The 21318-nt window shown below is 39.6% G+C and overlaps 1 protein-coding gene across 1 annotated transcript in view; it reads left to right on the plus strand.

Annotated features, from left to right (window-relative positions):
- Window positions 1-18706, plus strand: part of SKAP2 (src kinase associated phosphoprotein 2) — a 90951-nt gene extending 72245 nt beyond the window's left edge. The window contains exons 5-9 of the mRNA XM_068152539.1: window positions 5728-5805; window positions 7200-7283; window positions 16681-16805; window positions 17706-17769; window positions 18514-18706. Of these exons, the coding sequence (XP_068008640.1) occupies window positions 5728-5805; window positions 7200-7283; window positions 16681-16805; window positions 17706-17769; window positions 18514-18683 (521 nt within the window). The 3' untranslated portion in view covers window positions 18684-18706. The remainder of the gene's footprint in view (window positions 1-5727; window positions 5806-7199; window positions 7284-16680; window positions 16806-17705; window positions 17770-18513) is intronic.
- The last annotated feature ends 2612 nt before the right edge of the window (window positions 18707-21318 follow it).

A 21318-nucleotide genomic window follows, 5' to 3' on the forward strand; every position in this document is an offset into this window, starting at 1 on the left:
CATTCAGGCTTTTTGCTGCCTTATTGCCAAGCTGCAAAAATTGTAGCCGTGCCATAAGTCTGAAGTCTTTCTGAAGTCAGGAGATCCACTGGGCTTGTGCAGTGGAACCTGTACATTAGTACACCTATGTTAATAACCTTCATGTTTTTCTGAAGTCTGACTGGTAGAAAAGCTGCCTTTATGCTTGAGTGAGAGCATTTCATTTTCTTCTCACTGGAGGAATTTGTAGCCTGGCAGCAATAGCATTATAATAACTGCCAGCTGCTCACTTGGCACAAGAGTGCCTAGAACCAAGAGGAAGAGCCTGGTGCATTATATGTGTAATTTGCTTTTCTCTAAAACTTGAAGGTTTAGGACTCATAAATATTTTGGTCTGGTCTTTTGATGACCTTTGTACACATCAGTCTGGGAACGTGCATATGGAGCATGGATTGCAGATTTTAGTTTGGAATACACTGAGGTAATTCCCACCAGGATAGGAAGGGAAATTATTGTGGGAGAGTCAGCTATGAGTGGGTGGTCAAGAAAGAAGGAAAACCCTTAATGTTAAGCAGATGGATCTCCCTCTGTATATTTTATACTGGGATGCAAGATAATAATATCCCCAATATTGGATAGTATTGATCTGATTTTTACATCAAAAGAGTAAGGTTCAGGATGTTATTTGTGCAGTAGAAGCTTGGGAATATAAAGGAGACGTGTGTGTGCGTGTGTATCCTCAGCTTTGTGCTTGCCCCATTGTCAGGGCAATGATATAACAGAAATAAGGTCTGGAAAGAAGCTACACAGGAGCAATGATTATACCTCTCTCAATATGTACACTCACACAATCTCAGGCTACAGAGCAGTTTTTGACTCGCAGTGCCACTCTGACATTTAAAATTGGCTTCAGAAACTACGGTGTACTAAAAGGGAAACCAAGGAAGACTATGGGCCCTTTTAACAACTTCATTTTTAACTCTTTGAGGCACATCTGGAAACAGATCATACAAGGGTAGGAAGTAAGTGGGAAGATGATGGTGGTCTCTGCTTGTCTGGTTTGTTTGGAGAGAAATTTTGCTCTGCTCTGGTAGTCAGCCTGACCATAAGTATCTGAACAACCAACACAGAGACGCCCGAGAAAGTGAATACCATTAGGTGCTATCTTGCAGCTCTGCCTTTCATTTCATGTGGACCATCTCCACTGAAATCAGTGGAAAATGAAATTCACTGGCATCCATGAGGGAAAGGAAAATATTGCTTGTCCTGAAGACGTGCTTGGATGTGCATGGGAGTGTAACATTTGGGAATTCAGAGCTCTAAACTCTAAAGGACTATGTGATTTGAAATAAGTTGCTTCATTTGCTTCATAGTTCTTCAGGAAAAAATACAGCAGTGCTTGCTTTCTTGTCAGTCTTGCTCTGTTTTAAATAGGTTATTTGCAGAAGGGTGTTTCTTACTCAAAGTCCCAAGCCCTAGCCAACTAATGAGTCTCTGATCTCAGTTGCTAGTGTAATGTAAACAAATACTCCTTTACCCTAACAAAGCTCTACTTCAGTGATACTTATTTTATTCTTATAAATTTCATACATATATATTTGTGCCAAGCCTGATCTGTTTCAAATGCATGGGGAAGCAATATTTTGTTTGACAGCTACTATGAAAAACAACCTGCTATGCATGGCCAAACTTTCAGCTGGGAGTTCCCACATCTAGGGATTGCAGTTCACTCTGAATCCTGTTTGAAATGTGAACAAGAGAGTAAAGCAATTACAAAAAAAGGAAAAAAAAAGGAATTAGAAAGGTATCACAGTTTAGGAGCCTTCCATGCTGACCCTAGGCAGTAGCTATAAGGAAGTTGTCATTCTCCTTTCTTGCCCTCATTTTTTTTGTTGCAGTACAGAGAGAGTATATTTATGTTTGTGCCTTCTTCCTGCCACATATGCACAACACATGCAGTTAATGAGAATCTGAGAGGAGGTAGTTTTTTCCCTTTCCTTTATACTTTCCATGCTACTTATTCTCCCTCCCCTTCCTTCTGGAGGTACAGGGCAATGAAAGAAGGAATTTAGTCAGATTTATGCTGCTTCTTTCATGTACAGCTGTATGTGTCCTGGGAGATTACCATTTGGTCTGTTTCTCCTGCCCTTCCACTAAAGTTCCATTATATTTTTTGGTTCCCAGGCTTCTATAACAGAAGGATGATAATATGCACATGATCTGTTTCTGCTTCAGCTACCTGCAGATTGTGAGTGGTGGTGGGGATGCCCAGCTGCTGCTTGTTTAGTGGAGTTACTGCTTGAGTTGCTTTGAGGAACACAAAAAGAAGCTGGCTTCTTCACAGGTTGAGGGTAGTAGGAGGACTTCTATCTACAGTGTCATCAGAGCAGTGGAAACTGCCTTTTATTCCCATTCAGGTTCTTTTCTCACAAGTCTCCAGTACTCTGTGCAAAAGAAATGTAGTTTCAGAAAATGCTGTCCTCAAATGCATCCTGACTTGTCTCAGCAGAATCAGCAAGATTGAGAATGGAATTTTGACATGATAGTAGTCAGATTAGATGAGTTTCTACCTACAGACAGAATGATAAGGAGTCTCCAAAGCATGGACTTCTGTGGGACTGTATCTCCCCTTTGATTGAACTGTTCACTAAATGATCACTTGCAAGTTTACTCATCAAAACCCAAATGAAAACAAACAATAACATATAAAATTAGATCCAAATAGAGGCTGAAATTCTTAAATCTAAAAATATGAGGGAACTGGTTTTGTTTGTTTGTTTATTTAGGTTTTATGGCTTCCACATCTGTGGGGATACAGTTCTAAAATGAGCCCTACTGGTTGAGGCAAAGCACTAAGTGTTGCACACTGATGCCTCCCAATGACCAATATAAAGCAGCACACTATGTACGTTTGCAAACTTTTTGGCTCCCCCACTACTGTCATCATGGTTAGATCATCTTTTGAAGTAACAATTAAACCTAATAAATACCAGTGAGTATCTTTATGTTAAGTTCTCATTTAATGTTGCCCAGTGGTTGCATGTTATCAAACAAGGAGGGACAGCTGCATCATTTTGTAATGCGTGTATGTGCAGACAATAACTCTTGTAGTTTTAACACAGTAGTAAGAATCCCACAGAAAGTGAAAGAATACCTAGTGTACTCCTGATCTTTAAATATAATACTAATTCAAAAATTCACTGGAAATGTCAAAAATTCTATCTACTGCCTTATGGTACCCAACAAAATATTTTGCTGTCAAACGAGCCAATTGTGTTATCTGAGGACTACATTCTCATTTCAGGTATTGTCATACTTCAAAAAGATAACACTCTTTGCATGTTCCTGTGGGGTTTTTTCTTGTCTTTTTCCTCTCACAACTGTATTCTGTACTTAAATAAGACTACCAGAAAAAGGGGACACAGTCTCAAGCTGCACCAGGGGAAGTTTAGGCTCGAGGTGAGGACAAAGTTCTTCACCAAGAGAGTCATTCATCACTGGAATGGGCTGCCCAGGGAGGTGGTGGAGTCACCATCCCTGGAGGTGTTCAAGAGAGGATTGGACGTGGCACTTGGTGCCATGGTCTAGTCGTGAGGTCTGTGGTGACAGGTTGGACTCGATGATCTTTGAGGTCTCTTCCAACCTTGGTGATACTGTGATACCATAAACACTTATTTGCGGACACCAGTTTAAACAACACCACCACCACAACAAAACAAAATCAACAAAACCAACCAACCAAAACACAATAAAAAACCCAACCCAACCCAAAAGAAAAGAAAAACCATAAATAACAAACCCCAAGCCAAACCAATCTGTTTTAAGGGACAACCTACAAATCCAGGAAGCTGGTATTGCTTTTCAGAGAAAGCATTCTTGGTTCAGGGTCAGGCTGCATGGTTTAAAGGGGTTGTCTGTTGATATCAATCCCTTTTTTGAGTGTTTTTATTGGTGGAACACAATGGGATTACATACATTTTGATAAATTGTTGCCTTCAGAGGCCTAACTAATTTTCCCTGTGCAATATTGGCCTGCTTATGCCTAATGGAAGGGAGACAACAGGATGAGGGAGGAAATGAGCACTGGGATTTGTGGTATAGTCTGGTTGGGGGAAGGTTTTTGGGTTTTTTTCATGTATCCTGTATATGTGCTGGATGTTAAGGATTCATGTATTCTGTGTTTTCCTGTGTATTTTTCAATATAATTCTGTATTTCTTTCCAATTCAGTGAGAGGATCTTTATTTTGCTTCTTTTGGGAGTAAACTTGTTTCTGTCCGCTCTTTAAGACACTTGAAAACTTGCTCTCTGCATACAGGGATCCTTATGAACATTTGATGATAAAAAGCAGTAGGAACTTCACTGTGATGCTCACATGGTTCTGCAAAATTCTGCAGCACAGCAACAGAATTGGTTCTGCTTTTTTGCTTGTGGAAAACAGTATTACATATATGTTATATATATACATATTACATACATATTTTTTTTATATATATATATATATATATATATATATAACTTATTAGACACATCCAACATACTCTTGTTCTTAATACAAGGAGTTTCATATAAACCATAAATCTCTTGCTTTAGGAGGGAAAGGCTGCAGGCAAGAAGATGCAGTTTTTAACATGTAGATTCCTATTTTAAGTCAAAGCAGGGTCAACTGGTCAGTCCCATGCTTCTAGTTATGAATTAGCAGCTGAGAAAAATACACTGGGACATGCCATTTTCCAGGTGAAGCCATGTTCTACAAAAGATAAAAATAGCATCTGTAGATCAACAGTTTTGTAGATCTATTTGTGTTGTCTTTGGTCTATTCAGGATCACCTCATAGACCTTACAGGCAGTACTTTTGTGTCATACTGCAAATTAGGCAATAGTAAGCATCACTCTTTTTCTGAATGGAATGGAATGGAATTGAATGGAATGGAATGGAATGGAATAGACCAGACCAGATAAGGTTGGAAGAGATCTTTGAGGTCATCGTATCCAACCTATCATCCAACACCACCCAAACAAGTAAACCATGCAACCAAGCACCCTATCAAGTCTCCTCCTGAACACCTCCAGTGATGGCGACTCCACCACCTCCTCGGGCAGCCCATTCCAATGGGCAATCACTCTCTCTCTGTAAAACTTCCTCCTAACCTTCAGCCTAAACCTCCCCCATTCCTCATTTGTATTCAAGTGTGATACTTGGATTTGTTTGCGTTTTGAGAACTTACTGCTTTCATTATCCAACTTGCTTTACTGTCCACATTCAGAACACAAACCAATGTTTTCTAAGTTTCTGTAGCTTGTTTAATTCCATGGAAGTTCTGAGGAAAATTTTTTTCACTGTGAGGGTGACAGAACACTGGAACTGCCCAGGGGGGTTGTGGAGTCCCTCTCTCTGGAGATATCCAAAACCCATCTGGATGCGTTCCTATGTGACCTGGTATAGGTGATCCTGCTTTGGCAAGGGGTTTGGACTGGATGATCTTTCCAGGTCCCTTCCAGCCCATAACTTTCTGTGATTCTGTGATATTTTTTACCTTCTGAGGCACTCACAGCACTGACATTTATATTTAGCAGGTACTTGTACTTAAAATAATCTGTCACAGTAGCTTTTAGAATGATTTTTTTCCAGTAGGCCATGCACATTGAGACTGTAGGATCCATACATTCATTACTGTTACTATTTTTCTCAGAAATGCTGCATTTTTATTAAAAATCACTGCTTTACAGCATTTTGTTTTTCCTTTCAGGGAAACGCTTTGGTCCTATTGCAGCTCAGGATCTTCAGCTTGTTCTGAAGGCCGGATACCTGGAAAAACGGAGAAAAGGTAAGTCTGTCTGGGTGAAAACAAGTGCATAGTTTATATCTAGGAGGCCTGTGTGCCATTCTTTGATGCTACATGCACAAATAACTTTGGACAGGAGTGGTAAATAGGATGGAGTGAAAGCTGAAATGTTGAAGCATTATTATGCAAAAGAAGCCCAGCACAGAATTGCTCCTGTGGTATGAGAAGAAAATCCTATTTCTTTATTGACTAAAAAACCCAAATTATGTGGTGAACGTCCACTGTCAGCCATAATTCAGAGAGTTTTAGATATTTTTACAGAAAACACTAAGAATATAAGTAAAAGTACCATGTGTTGACTTCATGTTCCAGGGAGCATTGAGATTTATTTTCCTTCAAGAGGGCAAGTATTGATCTCGGCTTTGATTCAGTCAATATTTTATCCAGATTCAATACATCTTATATTGTCATTTTAATACCCACTTAATGCTGCAATAACTCTAGGAAATATTTAGGAAGTTGTTCATTACTTCCTTGTATTTAATGTTACCTATCACTTCTCTCTTTATATGATTTCAAATTCCCATTTGTTTTCTTGCCACCAATTTTTATTTCAAATTTCCTGCTGCTGGAGAGCAGTCCTATGGAGAAGAACCTGGGAGTCCTGGTGGACAATAAGTTATCCATGGGACAGCAATGTGCCATTGTGGCCAAGAAGGCCAATGGGCTCCTGGGGTGCATTAAGAGGAGTGTGTCCAGTAGATCCAAGGATGTTCTCCTCCTCCTTTACTCTGCTCTGGTGAGACCTCACCTGGAATATTGCATCCAGTTTTGGGCTCTCCAGTTCAAGAGGGACAAGGATCTGCTGGAGAGAGTCCAACAGAGAGCTATCAGGATGATTAAGTGACTGCAGCATGTGCCATGTGAGGAGAGGCTGAGAGACCTGGAGTCTGGAGATGAGAAGACTGAGAGGGGATTTAATAAATGTTTATAAATATCTGAGGGCTGAGTGTCAAGAGGGAGGAGACAGGCTCTGCTCAGTTTACCCCTGGGATAGGACAAGGGGCAATGGATATAAGCTACAGCACAGGAGGTTCCACCTCAACCTGAGGAGGAACTTCTTCACTGTGAGAGTCACAGAGCACTGGAACAGGCTCTCGAGAGAGGTTGTGGAGTCTCCTTCTCTGGAGACTTTCAAGACCCATCTGGATGCATTCTTGTGTAACCTGTGCTAGATTCTGTGGTCCTGCTCTGGCAGGGGGATTGGACTCGATGATCTTTGAAGGTCCCTTCCAACCACTGACATCCTGTGATCCTATTCTCAATGCCATGCTTTTCCCTTCTTTGTACCCAGATTTTGTTACCTTTCCTTAGGAAACAATGTATGTGTGCTCAATAATGAGGAAGTGATGTAACACAAATTGTCTTAATTGCAGAGCACAGTTTTCTTGGCTTTGAATGGCAGAAGCGTTGGTGCGTTGTCAGCAAGGCTGTCTTCTATTACTATGGAAGCGACAAAGGTAATGACAATAATGATGATAAACACTAAAAATGACCTTGTAATAGACAGAAGAGTATCAAAAAACTGTGATGGAGTTGGAAGCTGCAAATCTAAGGTCATCTGAAGAAAGCAGATGTTATGAATTTTAAAAATGTGGAAATATTTCTCAGAATCTGTAAGTAATGTGCTTATATTCTAAAGCAGGGGGAACTGAGGAGAAAAGACTAAGTTACTTCTAAAGCTACTTTGTGCATCAATAACAGCTAGCCATTAGGTCTGATAATGTGCTGGTACTCAATTGATTTACTGGACAGAAAATGTTCCGTCTGTCAAAGTAGGATTTTAGTTTTAAAACATCCTCCAGCAATTATGCCTTCTGAGTTCTGTAAAGATGGTTCTGTCCAGGAAAATGTTACCCCCCCAAAAAAAAAGCATAGTGGAGTTCTGTGTTTCTTCCTAAATAGCTTATGTTCTGAAAAAGTAGAAATGAAGTCATATATTTAACTAAAAGCCAGTAATGCTGACTAAAACTAGCTTCTGAAGATGACTTTTAACTTCTAGTGGCCAGTTTAGAATTAATCTGTCATAAATGCTGGGATATCACTTGGAAATTTTATAACTGACAGTCAAATAAAACATTTGGACAGAGACTGACTGGCTGGCTGGAAAGCAGCCCTGAGAGGCTTGGGGGTGCTGGTGGATGATAAGCTCAACATGAGCTCTCAATGTGCACTTGCAGCCCAGAAAGCCAATCAGATCCTGGGCTGCATGCAGAGAAGTGTGACCAGCAGGTCGAGGGAGGTGATTCTCCCCCTCTACTCAGCTCTGGTGAGACCCCACCTGGAGTACTGTGTCCAGTTGTGGAACCCCTATTACAAGAAGGATCTGGACGTGCTGGAATGTGTCCAGAGAAGGGCTACAAGGATGATCAGAAGGCTGGAGCACCTCTTCTACGAGAACAGGCTGAGCGGGTTGGAGCTGTTCAGTTTGAAGAGGAGATGCTATTGTGGCTTTCTAGTATCTGAAGGGGCCCTGCAAGAAAGCTGTTGAGGGACTTTTTAGGGTGTCAGGTAGTGATAGGACTAGGGGAAATATATCCAAGCTAGGGGAGGGTAGATTTAGATTAGATGTCAGGAAGAAGTTCTTCATCATGAGGGTGGTGAGACACTGGAACGGGTTGCCCAGGGAGGTGGTAGAAGCCTCACCCCATGATGTTTTTATGACGAGGCTGGATGTGGCTCTGGGCAACCTGATCTAGTGTGAGGTGTTCCTGCCCATTGCAGGGGTAGGTGGAACTGGATGATCCTTGAGGTCCCTTCCAACCCTGACAATTCTGTGATTGGTTTAATTTGGCCATTTTAGTTTAAGTCTTCAATATGTTGACTCACTGAAAACAAAATAAGTAAAACAGGATTATAATTGTAATTCAGTTTTCATCTTGCTACAGTTTCCTGTCATATTCTCAATTTCCAGGGTTTTGCTAGTATATCTGCTAAATCCCTTTTCCTCTTTTCTTTTGCCTTGGGATTTACAGATGGATCAGGATTCAAAAACATAAACAATCTTCATTAAAAAAATCTGAGTAGGTGTGGCATAGCACTGATTTATCAGTAATGATTTATTTGTTTCTCTGGAAAATTCTCTTGTGCCATCTATTTATACAGCCTGCAGTTCTGGGATGACTAACAGTAACTCCAGAAATGTGCACTGAAGAATAAAGGCTTTTTTTCTAGGCTGGTCAGAGATGCTTTCTTCAGCCTTCTGCTGCTGTAATACATAGAGCTCCCTGCTCCAATACAGAAGCTAATTGCTAGGAATTGTGAGGGAACTGGATACCAGCAACTGCTGTAGTTCCATGGCAAACTAGTGTACTTTTGAAATTGAGCTGTCCTGGTGGTTGAAAATGTTGCTCTCTACAACTACCTGAAGGGGGGTTGTAAACAGGCAGAGGTTGGTCTCTTCTCCCAGACAGCCAGCACCAGAACAAGAGGACACAGTCTCAGGCTGCGCCAGGGGAAGTTCAGGCTGGAGGTCAGGAGGAAGTTTTACACAGAGAGAGTGATTGCCCGTTGGAATGGGCTGCCTGGGGAGGTGGTGGAGTTGCCGTCACTGGAGGTGTTCAGGAGGAGACTTGACAGGGTGCTTGGTTACATGGGTTAGTTGATTAGGTGGTGTTGGGTGATAGGTTGGACGTGATGATCTTGAAGGTCTCTTCCAACCTGGTCTGGTCTATTCTATTCTATTCTATTCTATTCTATTCTATTCTATTCTATTCTATTCTATTCTATTCTATTCTATTCTATTCTATTCTATTCTATGTGTGCTGCTGTTTAGATGTGGATTGTCAGTGTGGATGAGAGACAATCCTGAGATTTGGTGTTTAGTCACCAAAAGAACTTGGAACTGTTTTCACTCCCACTATAATGGCCCCAGTATTGGGGCTCTTTTTGTTAGGCAGTGGCCTTTGATGCTGTACCAGATAACTTGCTCCATGCAACAAATCTGTGTATGTTCTTCCCAACTGTAGAACAGGGGTGAAGTGTGCAACTGGGTGGCTGCATGCCGATTGCTGCCAGCTCCTGAATTGTTGGGATGGCATCTGTCTAAATGATGCTGGTCTGCTGTAGCCTGTGCAGTGTCTGCAGATGTTTTGTATCAGCTGGGCCCTCATTTCTGACAGGGCTGATTTACACAGCAGGAAAATTCCCCCTCGTTGATGTAAACCCGGTTTGAAGAGAGACAGAGATTCCATATGTGCTCAGTCCTGCGCTCTGCGTCACTTTTAGTGGGTAATGGAGTGCTGGTGCCTGTGCTGTGGAACGTAATGCAGAGAGGCAGCAGGCATTTCTAGGTCCTGCTTGGCTTCTTTTGTGTTGTGCATGTTTTAAAAAATAGGCATGTAGGTGAATAATCTGTGAAGGGCACTTTGTGTCTGGTGCAGTGTGTGTTCTGTTGGCCAGGGTTTGATTTTCATGCCTAAGTATCAGTGTCAATGTAACTAAATGAGAGGTTATAGGATGCCTTTTTGTTAGCTTCTGTAGATTTCTTTCTCTTTCTCTTTCTTCCTTTCTCTCTCTCTTTCTCTTTCTTTCTTTCTCTTTCTCTTTCTTTCTTTCTTTCTTTCTTTCTTTCTTTCTTTCTTTCTTTCTTTCTTTCTTTCTTTCTTTCTTTCTTTCTTTCTCTCTTTCTCTCTTTCTCTCTTTCTCTCTTTCTCTCTTTCTCTCTTTCTCTCTTTCTCTCTTTCTCTCTTTCTCTCTTTCTCTCCTTCCTTCCTTCCTTCCTTCCTTCCTTCCTTCCTTCCTTCCTTCCTTCCTTCCTTCCTTCCTTCCTTCCTTCCTTCCTTCCTTCCTTCCTTCCTTCCTTCCTTCCTTCCTTCCTTCCTTCCTTCCTTCCTTCCTTCCTTCCTTCCTTCCTTCCTTCCTTCCTTCCTTCCTCCCTTCCTCCCTTCCTCCCTTCCTCCCTTCCTCCCTTCCTCCCTTCCTCCCTTCCTCCCTTCCTTCCTTTCTCTCTTTCTTTCCCTCTCTCTCTCTCTTCCTTTCTCTCTTTTACACTGGGAAAGCAAGAAGTATGGAAGTGTATAAATCTCACAAACTCATGTAAGGAAAAGTTCCAAAATAAATTATTTAGAAGTGAAAGGTGAAAAATATGAGGCCTGGTTTAGGAGAACAGAGTACACACTAAAGCCTGTGGAAATACAGTAAATCACTGTTTGTGTATGTTCACCAGAGAGTTTACAAGCATCCTTTGAACAGTTGTGGTGCCTGCAGGCTGATGAGTGTCTTGTTACCCTTTTCTCCTCCTATTTTGGTGCAGCATTGGATAGTGAAACAATGTTATTTAGCCAGTAGACAGGTTTAAGCCAATCACCTACATTTTCTTCCCTGACCAGTGATAGGCAGAGTATATGGAGGAACAGGGCTTAAACGTTTGACCTAATTAGATGTCAGAAGTGGGTACTAGATGATGTGCATATATATTTCTGTGCTTGTGCTGCAATAGCTGTTGCCAGCATGTGGCCCACATCATTGCAGAGAAGCACGTTGAAATGTCAGAGCTGGCTTGAATTTCCAGAAGCTTGCCTGATCCTCATTTTCATAGTCTCTCCTTCCATAAACCTTTTATAGTCCTTTTCTTTGCTTCCATTCTCTTGCATCCTGAGTTGGATGCCTGTTTGCATATTGTTTTTCTCTTTGATTTCTGGCAGTTTATGTCAACTCAAGCACCGAGGTGCCGTGGCTGATCGTTTCAACCTCAAAGTGCACCTGAAGCAGGGTAGTTCATTTGTTGCTTTATAAATGAATGTGTAGCTTCATTGCTTCTTGCTCACTAGGCCACAATGTTATACGTCCTTCTGTCTCGGCCAGCTGGAGAGATCAGCTAAATATTTAGCAAGACAGTAATTGATAACATCATTGCCCTAGTAATGGACACTATAAATTTATTTTCATTTTTACAACTTGAAAATGGCATCACCCTGTCTGCCTGCCAGTAATTCAGAGGCTTTTAGAAAAGTTTGCATTTCTTATACTTTCTAATTGTTATTGTTAAAATAGATATGATTTTTTTTTGTGTTTCTCTGAATAGTGAGATATGGATGACCAGGCTGATGGATGGGCTACTTCTACTTGTGCAAAAGAGGATCTTTTGTAATGTTTTTCAAGAACTTGGTGACTGAACAATATTAGGGGAGAGGGAAGCCCAGTTAGAACTGCATTTGCAAGTCTGTTGTAGTGACTTGCCTAACCCAGCTACTGGAATTTCTGCCATATGCTACGCTCACAAATTTCTCCTAGAAGTGAGAAAAGATACACAAACCCACTGGAAAACTGCTGAACTATCATTTTGTTTTCAGCTGCTAACATCCTTCTTTCAGTCTTCCCTCTCTGAACATGGGAATGGCAAAACTCCTTGTTTAGTTTAGACTTGACTTTTGACAGAATCCATAACTGAAAGCTGCAGGAGTTGTGAATGTTCAATAGGACTTTACTGTAGCAAGGTGATGACAAAGGCATCTACCTAATGAGTAATGAATCTTCTGCTGTGAGAATGTTAAATCCAGACCTTGAAAGGCATGCTTGATGCTAATAGTGTGTTAATTAAAAAATGACTATTAAGTGTAGTCCAACTGAATATAAACAAACTGGTGCACTAAACAGTGTGTTTCAATCACTGCCTCCATTTCTTTTCTTTCTTTTTTTTTTCCTTTTTTTTTTTTTACATTTAAAAATTTCAGAGGACTAGATTAAAGAAGGAGAGAAAAAAAAGCAAACAAAGAGATCAATTACATTTCAGATCTGCCATCTAAAATGGAAGAACTCCTGTGCACATGTTTGGGAAGGATTGTTCCAAAAGCTGGAAAAGGAATTACCATTTTGGGGATACTGACACGTACTATTTTTAGAAAGCAGACATCCTGCATCTGGAAAAGTCTGTGAAACTATGTTTAGCATGAAGCCATGTAAAGCATAAGATCTTACAGGCTCCTAATTTCAAGGGGAAGATAGCTAAATTACTGAGTCTAATAGTATTTATACATGCCGCGCTCTGAAATCGTTCTGTTTGCCTTTGTTCCTTAGGCCTTTCTTTGTGACTTCTTTGCTTTCTACCGCTGGAGCCCTCTCTGCTCGTCAGAACGCACTAATTCTTTTTACATGTGCTAATAATATGGGTACACCGCCTTAGGCCTCAAATTTACAACCCAATCATTTCAAGACCCTACTGAAGGTTTGCCCTTCTTTGTTTTAAAAGTTCCCATGGACTCAGTTATGCAAGGTTACTTCATGACACTTTTTCTCAGTTTCCCTTGAGACTCTTCCCTCCCCTTGCCCCAGTATAATATTGGCCCTGTTTCTGTTGTTAAAAATATACCACATTTTTTAGGAAGACTGAAGTTTATATGTAAGAGAAATGTTTAAAGTGGTTCTCAAATTTCATTCAGAGCTGTATTTTTCTCTGTTTTAAAGAGAGTGCCCTGTAATTATTTCTCTCAAGTATCTGTGTAGTAGTTTTGACTTACATGAAAATTAGTCCACTCTGTTGTGCTAGCTTTTTCACAGTTTTAAATTCCTGCTGCAAAATGTTTCTATTCAGATCTAGACTAATTTTTCTGTTGTGTGCCAGCTATGGGGATAAGGGAAGAGGAGGAGAAGGAGATGAGAGCAAAAAGATGAAGACTGATAGTATTACACTTTTTGCAGTTCTGTTTTATGTGGTTCTGGGACAACTTAATTTCCAGTTGCTGAACTGCATAATCCTGTCTGGAGAAAACAAGGGGCAGCAGGAATGCTGTTGCTCTTCAAAGAAGTGTATTCCATCCATGTCTCTTAGTAGTTCCTTCTAGGTATGCTGTTGGGTTCCTGCCTAAGCAAAACTCCAGTTCTGATTTGGGGCTTCAAAATGAGAGTGAAATCTCTGTAATGCAAATATGCTTTCAGAAGCTACTTTTAAGCCTCCTGAAACAACTACATCTAATATAAATAGGAAAACCAACTGTATCTAATTTTGTCCTGAAAGTTTTTAAACATCAAAAATTGTTTAACTCTTTCTAAAGTGTAGTCTCCTGAAAGTATTTCTGATATATTGTATAGTTCTGAATGTGAAACTTCACCAAAGTCACCGTAGCACTAACTTCACAGGGCAGCGTTAAACGGAAAGCCCAACTCTGTCAGCACACTTAATTATCTGCAAGCCTTTGCTGTTAAATGAAGTTGAGATGATCACAAGATGGCCCTGCCTTCAGTCTCCAGTCCTACCTGAAAAGGTGTATTCTACAGTAGCAACAGTGATTTGTAGACCACTGGAAAAGACTGCCTAGAGAGACTGTGGAGTCTCCTTTAGAGATCTTCAAAACCCATCTGGACATGTTCCTGTGTGACCTGCCCTAAGTGGTCCTGCTTTGTAGGGGGTTGGACTTGATGATCTATGAATGTTTCATCCAGCCCCTAGCATTCTATGATTGCTTGTCACCAGCAGAGCATGCAGATGAGCTATAGCTGACCTCTATCCTACCATTCAGTATTTTTGGAGCAATTTCTCAGGACATACTAGATCTTATCTCTGGGTTGCTGCCACAGGGAGTGTGAATGCACACTGAGAGTCTTTCTCTCAACTTTAATGTGTTCTAGGTGAGGGCTGTGAAGTGTCTCATTGTCTCCAGATTTCCTCATGGTCAACATTTTAAGCATGCTACACTGGACTTTAGTCAGAGGTACTTTACTGCACAGACAATCAGAAGCAAAAGTAATGCTATGAGTAGGCTGTGAGGAGTCTGTTGCTATAGAGGTCAGTAAAAGAGTTTAATAGCAAAGGATATGTACTTTTTTTTGTATATGTGTGTGTGTGGGGGTACATTCAGGTAATTTTCATTAGCACTGGAACTGCATGTTCAGAGAGATAAGACAAAGACAGCATAAACAATAAAACAATCAAATGGTGTGCCATGCACCACATTCTACGTCCAGTGCAATGTACAGCATCTTTCTGTTTTCTCTGAGAGAATGAGTATCAGTACAGAGATCATCTGGGATCAGCTCTGTAAAATCTAATACTGTAGAAGGGATCATACATGTCACAGAGAAGCAGTCTCAGAAATAATCCAAGAGACTAAATTTGAATACTTGCCTCATTTTTCTCTTGAGAAAATGCTTTTATCTTTTGAACCTGGTGTTTGTTTATTCTGCCTGCATGCTCCTATCTTCTTGGGTTTTGATAAACCTCCAGCATGGGAGAGTGAGAAATTAATGTGTTTCACTTCATCTTCTCCCTGAGGTCACGACTGAGGGAACAATAAAATGGCTAAGCAGGAATGAATTTCATTAAAAGGGGACCTAGTTAACTTATTGCAAGTTATTATTTTTAATATCTGCCTTGGTGTGATCCCATGAATTTTGCATCTCTGTGGTGCTTGATAGAGGGGTGGAAGATTGAGCAAATATAAAATATTAGTACTGTATCATTAGTACTTAAGACATAATAAAACTTACTGTCAGGGAAAGGAATATAAGAGAAAATAGAACAGAGCCCTGGATTTTTTCATATAATTTCATTGTGTGGTATTCACTTGCCCTGGATGAGAGTTCATGAAAAGGTGGAAGGACTAAGAATTTGTGTCTATGTGCATAGAAGATAACTAGCAAGAGTATCTGTATGATGACTGCCTTTGTGTCCCTTGATGTTCATATTGCTGTGCTAGCCAATTTTTGCTCTCTCAGGGGTGGAAAAAAAATACATGCTTTTTATGTTGAGAACGGTTAATTTTTCCTGGTTTACCTACTGTGGAAATTTTCTTCCTTCAGTGACAACTATGAGCAATGGATGCCCAATTTGCACCTAAGTTCTGCTCATCAATACTTAAAGTAGTTCTGTGTGGTAATTCTGTTGGGTCTGATGTTTATTGCTAATTAATGCTTTTCTATACCCTGGAAAAATCTCCCACACTTAATGGCAGTTCCTTTCATCTGCAACTGCACTTTGTTCTTTGTTCGCCTGAGCAAAATGTGCCTGATGATACCTATCTTCACTTGAAGGCTGCACTGTGATCTACAGAAATTGCAAACCTGAATTACTTTTACTTTTTTTGGCTTGTTTTTAATATTCTCCAAAACATGCCAGAGCACATAAAATCAGATGTGGGGTTAGGTCTGAAGATCTCAGAAGGAGCATACAGGTGCCGCTTGCCCAGCCTGCAGTGTGTTTAAACTCAGGCCTGTTCTAAGTGATACTTTTATAAACCAGAACCTTTGAGAAGTAGAATTGCCTTCAAAACAACCACATGGCTCTGCATAATAAACTGTGGTAGGGCTCAGTACTTTTATTACCTAATTAAACATTTGCTGTGTTGAGATAAATGCTTTTGGAACGCACACCTGAATTTATAACAAAATCCATTCTGTATTTCTGCCATGTGGAAAGGAGGCACATCTGGGAGTGGTTGGGAGAATGTGAAAAGAAGCTTTTCCAATTGCTTAAAAAGGAGTTTGAAGTTTATTTTTTTGAGTGAAGTGGTTAGTTCAGGAGGGAGCTCAGCAAGTTCTGAGCTAGACAGGTTTTCCCCTTCGTTCACTGAACCTGAAAGAGACACTGATTTATAGAAAATGTGTCTTGCAAGTTCCAGTTCTTGGCTTTCCCTAGATACAAGTGTCGTAATGTAGTTCTTACTAAATAAGACCACCATCTGCAATCATTCCCCTGTGGAATTCCTTAGGCATCCTGGAGAAAAATGTACTTTTGCGTACATCTAACTCAAAAACAAAGCTTCATCTCCAGAAGCATCACTTCATCATTTGGCTCAAACCCTCCCTGTTCTCCGTTAAAAAATCATGAAACACAAAACAAAATCTGAATAAATTATAACCTGCTGAGCTGCTTGCGTTTAGTGTTGTAAATGAAGCTCTAACTTTGGCTTTTATCTCCAACAGACAAACAACAGAAAGGTGAATTTGCCTTAGAGGGCTACACCGTCAGAATGAATAATAGCCTCCGGAAGGATTCGAAGAAAGATTGCTGTTTTGAAATCTTCGCTGCTGATAAACGCATTTATCAGGTTGGACTTTTTTTTCCCCCCCCCCTATGTTGGCTTGAAATTAAAATGATAAAGCCATTACAATCCCAGTTACTGAATTAACATTGCTGTAAAATAACTTCCTCTGACATCTCAATGCAAAAAAAAAAGAGAGGAAATCCTCACTTGCTTGTGTCGTACATTTCGTGTTCAAATATTATCTCTCTATTTTGGGCAAAAGGGAGGAAATCTATCATCTTTATCTATTGGTCATTTCAATGGTCCCATTTTAATATCTGTTAAATAGTATGTCTGTGGGATTTCTCGGCTGAATTAAATGGTGGAAATAAAAGGAATTTAAAATATGTATCAGTGTTAAATCCACCGTGCGTTGGTCGTGGCTTTGCCGGGAAAACTCTACGTAAAGGCACATATCAGCTGTGCAATTCAGAGATCTATCAGATAGACATCAATATGGAATGTAAGTTTAATAAGTTTTAAATATCTGAGATTGCAGTTGAAAGCCAGTTAATTAAGCTGTCAGGTAGTGTGTTGGAGTCTGACAAGAACATTTTTAAGGAAACTGTACCCAGCAGTCTAAAGAAATTCATGGGTGTCTTCTAATTGTCAAGGGCAAATTTTGTTCATCAGTTCTGGCTTTGACATTGATGAAGAGAAGCAGCTTTTTTTCTGCACAGCTGCCAGCTGCTGATCAGAGTTTCAAATCCATCATCCTCTCCTTCAATTACGTAAATTTGTCAAAATTAGCTGTACATTATAAGAAGCATCCTTGCAAGAAAAGTACCAGAAGACATGAAAAGAATTACTAATGGTTTCTCAAGGAAGTGATGAGAATGCTACAGTCCCCTTTTCTAATTGCTAATGAAATTGTAGTTGTGTTTTTGTCATTACTGCAAGTAGTTATTAATAAACTTTTAATAGTTTACAGCTGCCACTCCCAAAGAAGCAGAGGAATGGGTTCAGCAAATCAAATTTGTAATTCAAGGTAAGCCAGCCAGTAGAGCAGTAGCTTTTATTGCCAATGCTGCATACTGATGGTAGTTCTATCAGTTAATGTTCCTGTGATGTTTGCATATGTAGTATAAAATAGAGTAGAGTAGAGTAGAGTAGAATAGAATAGAATAGAATAGAATAGAATAGAATAGAATAGAATAGAATAGAATAGAATAGAATAGAATAGAAGTAGAATAGACCAGACCAGACCAGGTTGGAAGAGACCTTCAAGATCATCGCATCCAACCTATCATCCAACATCATCTAATCAAATAAACCATGCAACCAAGCACCCTATCAAGTCTCCTCCTAAACACCTCCAGGGATGGTGACTCCACCACCTCCCTGGGCATCACATTCCAATGGGCAATCACTCTCTCTGTGTAGAACTTCCTCCTAACATCCAGTCTGAACCTCCCCTGGTGCAGGTTGAGACTGTGTCCTGTTGTTCTGGTGCTGGTTGCTTGGCAGAAGAGACCCCCTTGTCCAAATTTTGAATAGCAAAATTTCCAACCATGCAACTTTTCTATGACTGTTTTCCTTTTGCAACTTTTTTTTTGTTTTCTCCAAGAATACTAATGTAGCTTGAAAGCTCTCCCTTAAGAACGGTATAAGAAAATAAATAGAAGGTTTGGTAAGCATCAGGTCACAGAAGAATTGTTTTCATTTTGCATAAGTTTCTGCCTAGGCTTTTTTTTCCTAGTAAATCTTAACTTTTCAACCTGCTGTTACATAGATGTGGAATCTGATACAATTCCTGAGGAGGAGGTGGAGGAAGAAGAATATGATGATGTTGGACAAGTGAGCAGTGAATCAGTAGATGATAGCATTTATGAAGAAGTTAAAGAAGTTAAAGGTAGAGTTGAGTTTTTAATCTTATTTTTCTTTTTACTTTGTGACTTGTGACTGGCTAAAAGTAAGTGAGTAAAGTAACCCAATGAATAAGAAGATAACTTTGAGATTCCAAGTTTTGCTTAGACACTGGGGGGGGGGGGGGGGGGGAAAGGCAGGGGAGGGGGAGGAGGAAGGTGTCTTCAACCAGACCTGAGTGAGAACAGTTCAGTTTTCTTTAGCAGGGGTATCAAAATAGTGCAGAATGTGTAAAGGTGTTCTTGAGGGGGCTTTTGGTTTGTTGGAATCCTCTGGAATGCTCTTTAATTTTTATTTATTTTTACATTAAAAATTAACTTGCCTCACCACTTTTCCCCCCAACTTGCACATGATATCTTCTTTATTCATTTGGGTATTTGTATTAAGCAAAAGTTTTGCTCTCACTCTGCATGTTATCACCTGCTGCCTCGTACAGGATAGTATGAGTCTGCAAGAAAGCAATGTTTGAAGGCTCCTGGAGGTGAGCTGTAAATAGAGCAATGCAAGTACTGATACAGTTTTGTTTCGTGTCTTCCAGCATGACAGTGATTACACAGAAACTTTTTACCGTGGATTTTCGGATGTGGACAAATGATTATGTCCGAGTATATCAGATAGCAAAACAAAAGAAAAATAGCTTGGCAAACGTGCAATTGTCAGCAATAATGTAAGAGGAAAAATTAGTCATGTCATGTAATGCTGACTAATTTGCTGTATCTGTTAGGTCAAACATTCTGACCACTGCAGAAAAGAACGTTTTGTAGGATGCCCTGATTTTCATTTGAAGGTCATTTCAGTGAACTGAGGGAGCAGAGAACACAAGTGAGTGGTGAGAAGGATTAACATAAAGTTCCAAATTCTACCAGCACCTAATTCCTTAAGAGCTGGGTTTTTCAGTTCCATTTCTTTGAACTGTACCTAGACTAATTCAGCACAGAGTATGTGTTCTGCTAAAATGAGGTGCAGTGTGTCCTGTATGCTGAAAACCACTTCCAGTGAAACCTAAAAACCTACAGTACAGGGCTTGATCTTGTGGGTAGAGGATACAGCCAAATCTTATTGCAGTGCTTTTTGGATGCTCAAGGTCTTAGAGAAGGTAATCTTGTATTTAGAATAGAGTAGAATAAACCAGGTTGGAAGAGACCTTCAAGATCTTCACGTCCAACCTATCATCCAACACCACCCAACCAACTAAACCATGCAACCAAGCACCCTGTCAAGTCTCCTCCTGAGCACCTCCAGCGATGGTGACTTATGATTTCGTTAGAGAAGCTTTAGATGTATTCTGGGATAAATTACTCTTTTCTGAGCTTTCCTGATCACACCTGTTTACCTGAATGCCTTGGTATGATTCTGCTGGAATCTTATATCCCATTTTTATGTCAGTTTTTCCAGGAACTCTTGTCTCCTAATGTGACTAATAAATCTGAAATGTAATAGAACAGCTGTCCCAAAGAAAGGAGAGCTCTTGTGTTGCTCAAGAAATCTAGTTTCAGTTTACAGTTAAATGAATTTCTTTCCCCATGATCTTGGAGTGGTACTTCATGTTCTCAAGTAGGGAATATCTTCCTTTATCTCATGCTTTCTCCATCATGTATATTTGAACTGTAAACTTTTCAGGAAGGATAATTTTGCCTTTCAGAATGGAACTGTTAACTTCTGGTATCTTTGCACAACTAAGTGAAAATACAGCATACATTTGCAATAGATTCTAGGTGATCAGAGCATCTTTTTACTTTCCCTAAATGTGTTTTAATAGTAATTTGCTTAAACAGAATAAAAAACTTATGGCTCTAATGCCACAGAGGAGTCCTTCTCTTCTTAATATATAGCATAGTGAAGAGTATTGCCTTAATGCTAGTTGTCAAACCTCACAGAAGTAGGCCTTGTTTGGGTCTTGCACATTTAAACTTGATGGTAAAAGAATATACTCCAGGTTGGTCTCATTTGCCATAACAAGGCTTGTTTGGTTACATCTAATTCCAGTTGCTGGTTTTCCCAGGTAAGTGAATTACTGTTTCTTGCTTTCTGGGTCAAAGGGTGGAGCAGCATCATTTTTCCTGCTGCTACCTGGCTTAATAATACAGAACAAATAAGGAATTCTGAATGCCTGTTAAGAGAACAGAAAAGCACAATCATTTGTACAGCTACAAAGCTATGCTAAATTCTGAAATGCTGAAGGCAGATGTGCTAGATCCCTGTGAAGAGGGAGAAGAAGTTACTTTTCATGTTGGTTTTATCTTCAAAGGAGGTTGAAGTTTCTGCAAATTCAATAGCTTTATGAATGTTGAATTTGAGCTACACAGCTTCTTGTACCTCATTATTATTTATTTGCTATAATTTGCAATTTCTCAAGTTTGTTTTTTTTTCTTTTTTCTTTTCTCTTTTTTTCTTTTTTTTTTTCTTTTTTCTTTTTTATTTTTTTATTTTTTTCTTTTTTCTTTTTCTTTTTTCTTTTTTTCTTTTTTCTTTTTTCTTTTTTCTTTTTTCTTTTTTCTTTTTTCTTTTTTTTTTCTTTTTTCTTTTTTCTTTTTTCTTTTTATTTTTTATTTTTTCTTTTTTCTTTTTTCTTTTTTCTTTTTTCTTTTTTCTTTTTTCTTTTTTTCTTTTTTCTTTTTTCCTTTTTCCTTTTTTCCTTTTTCCTTTTTTCCTTTTTTCTTTTTTCTTTTTT

The sequence above is a fragment of the Melanerpes formicivorus genome, unplaced genomic scaffold, assembly GCF_026170545.1.
Source record: "Melanerpes formicivorus ecotype bairdi unplaced genomic scaffold, bMelFor1.0.p_v2 SCAF_23, whole genome shotgun sequence".
Lineage (NCBI taxonomy): Eukaryota > Metazoa > Chordata > Aves > Piciformes > Picidae > Melanerpes > Melanerpes formicivorus.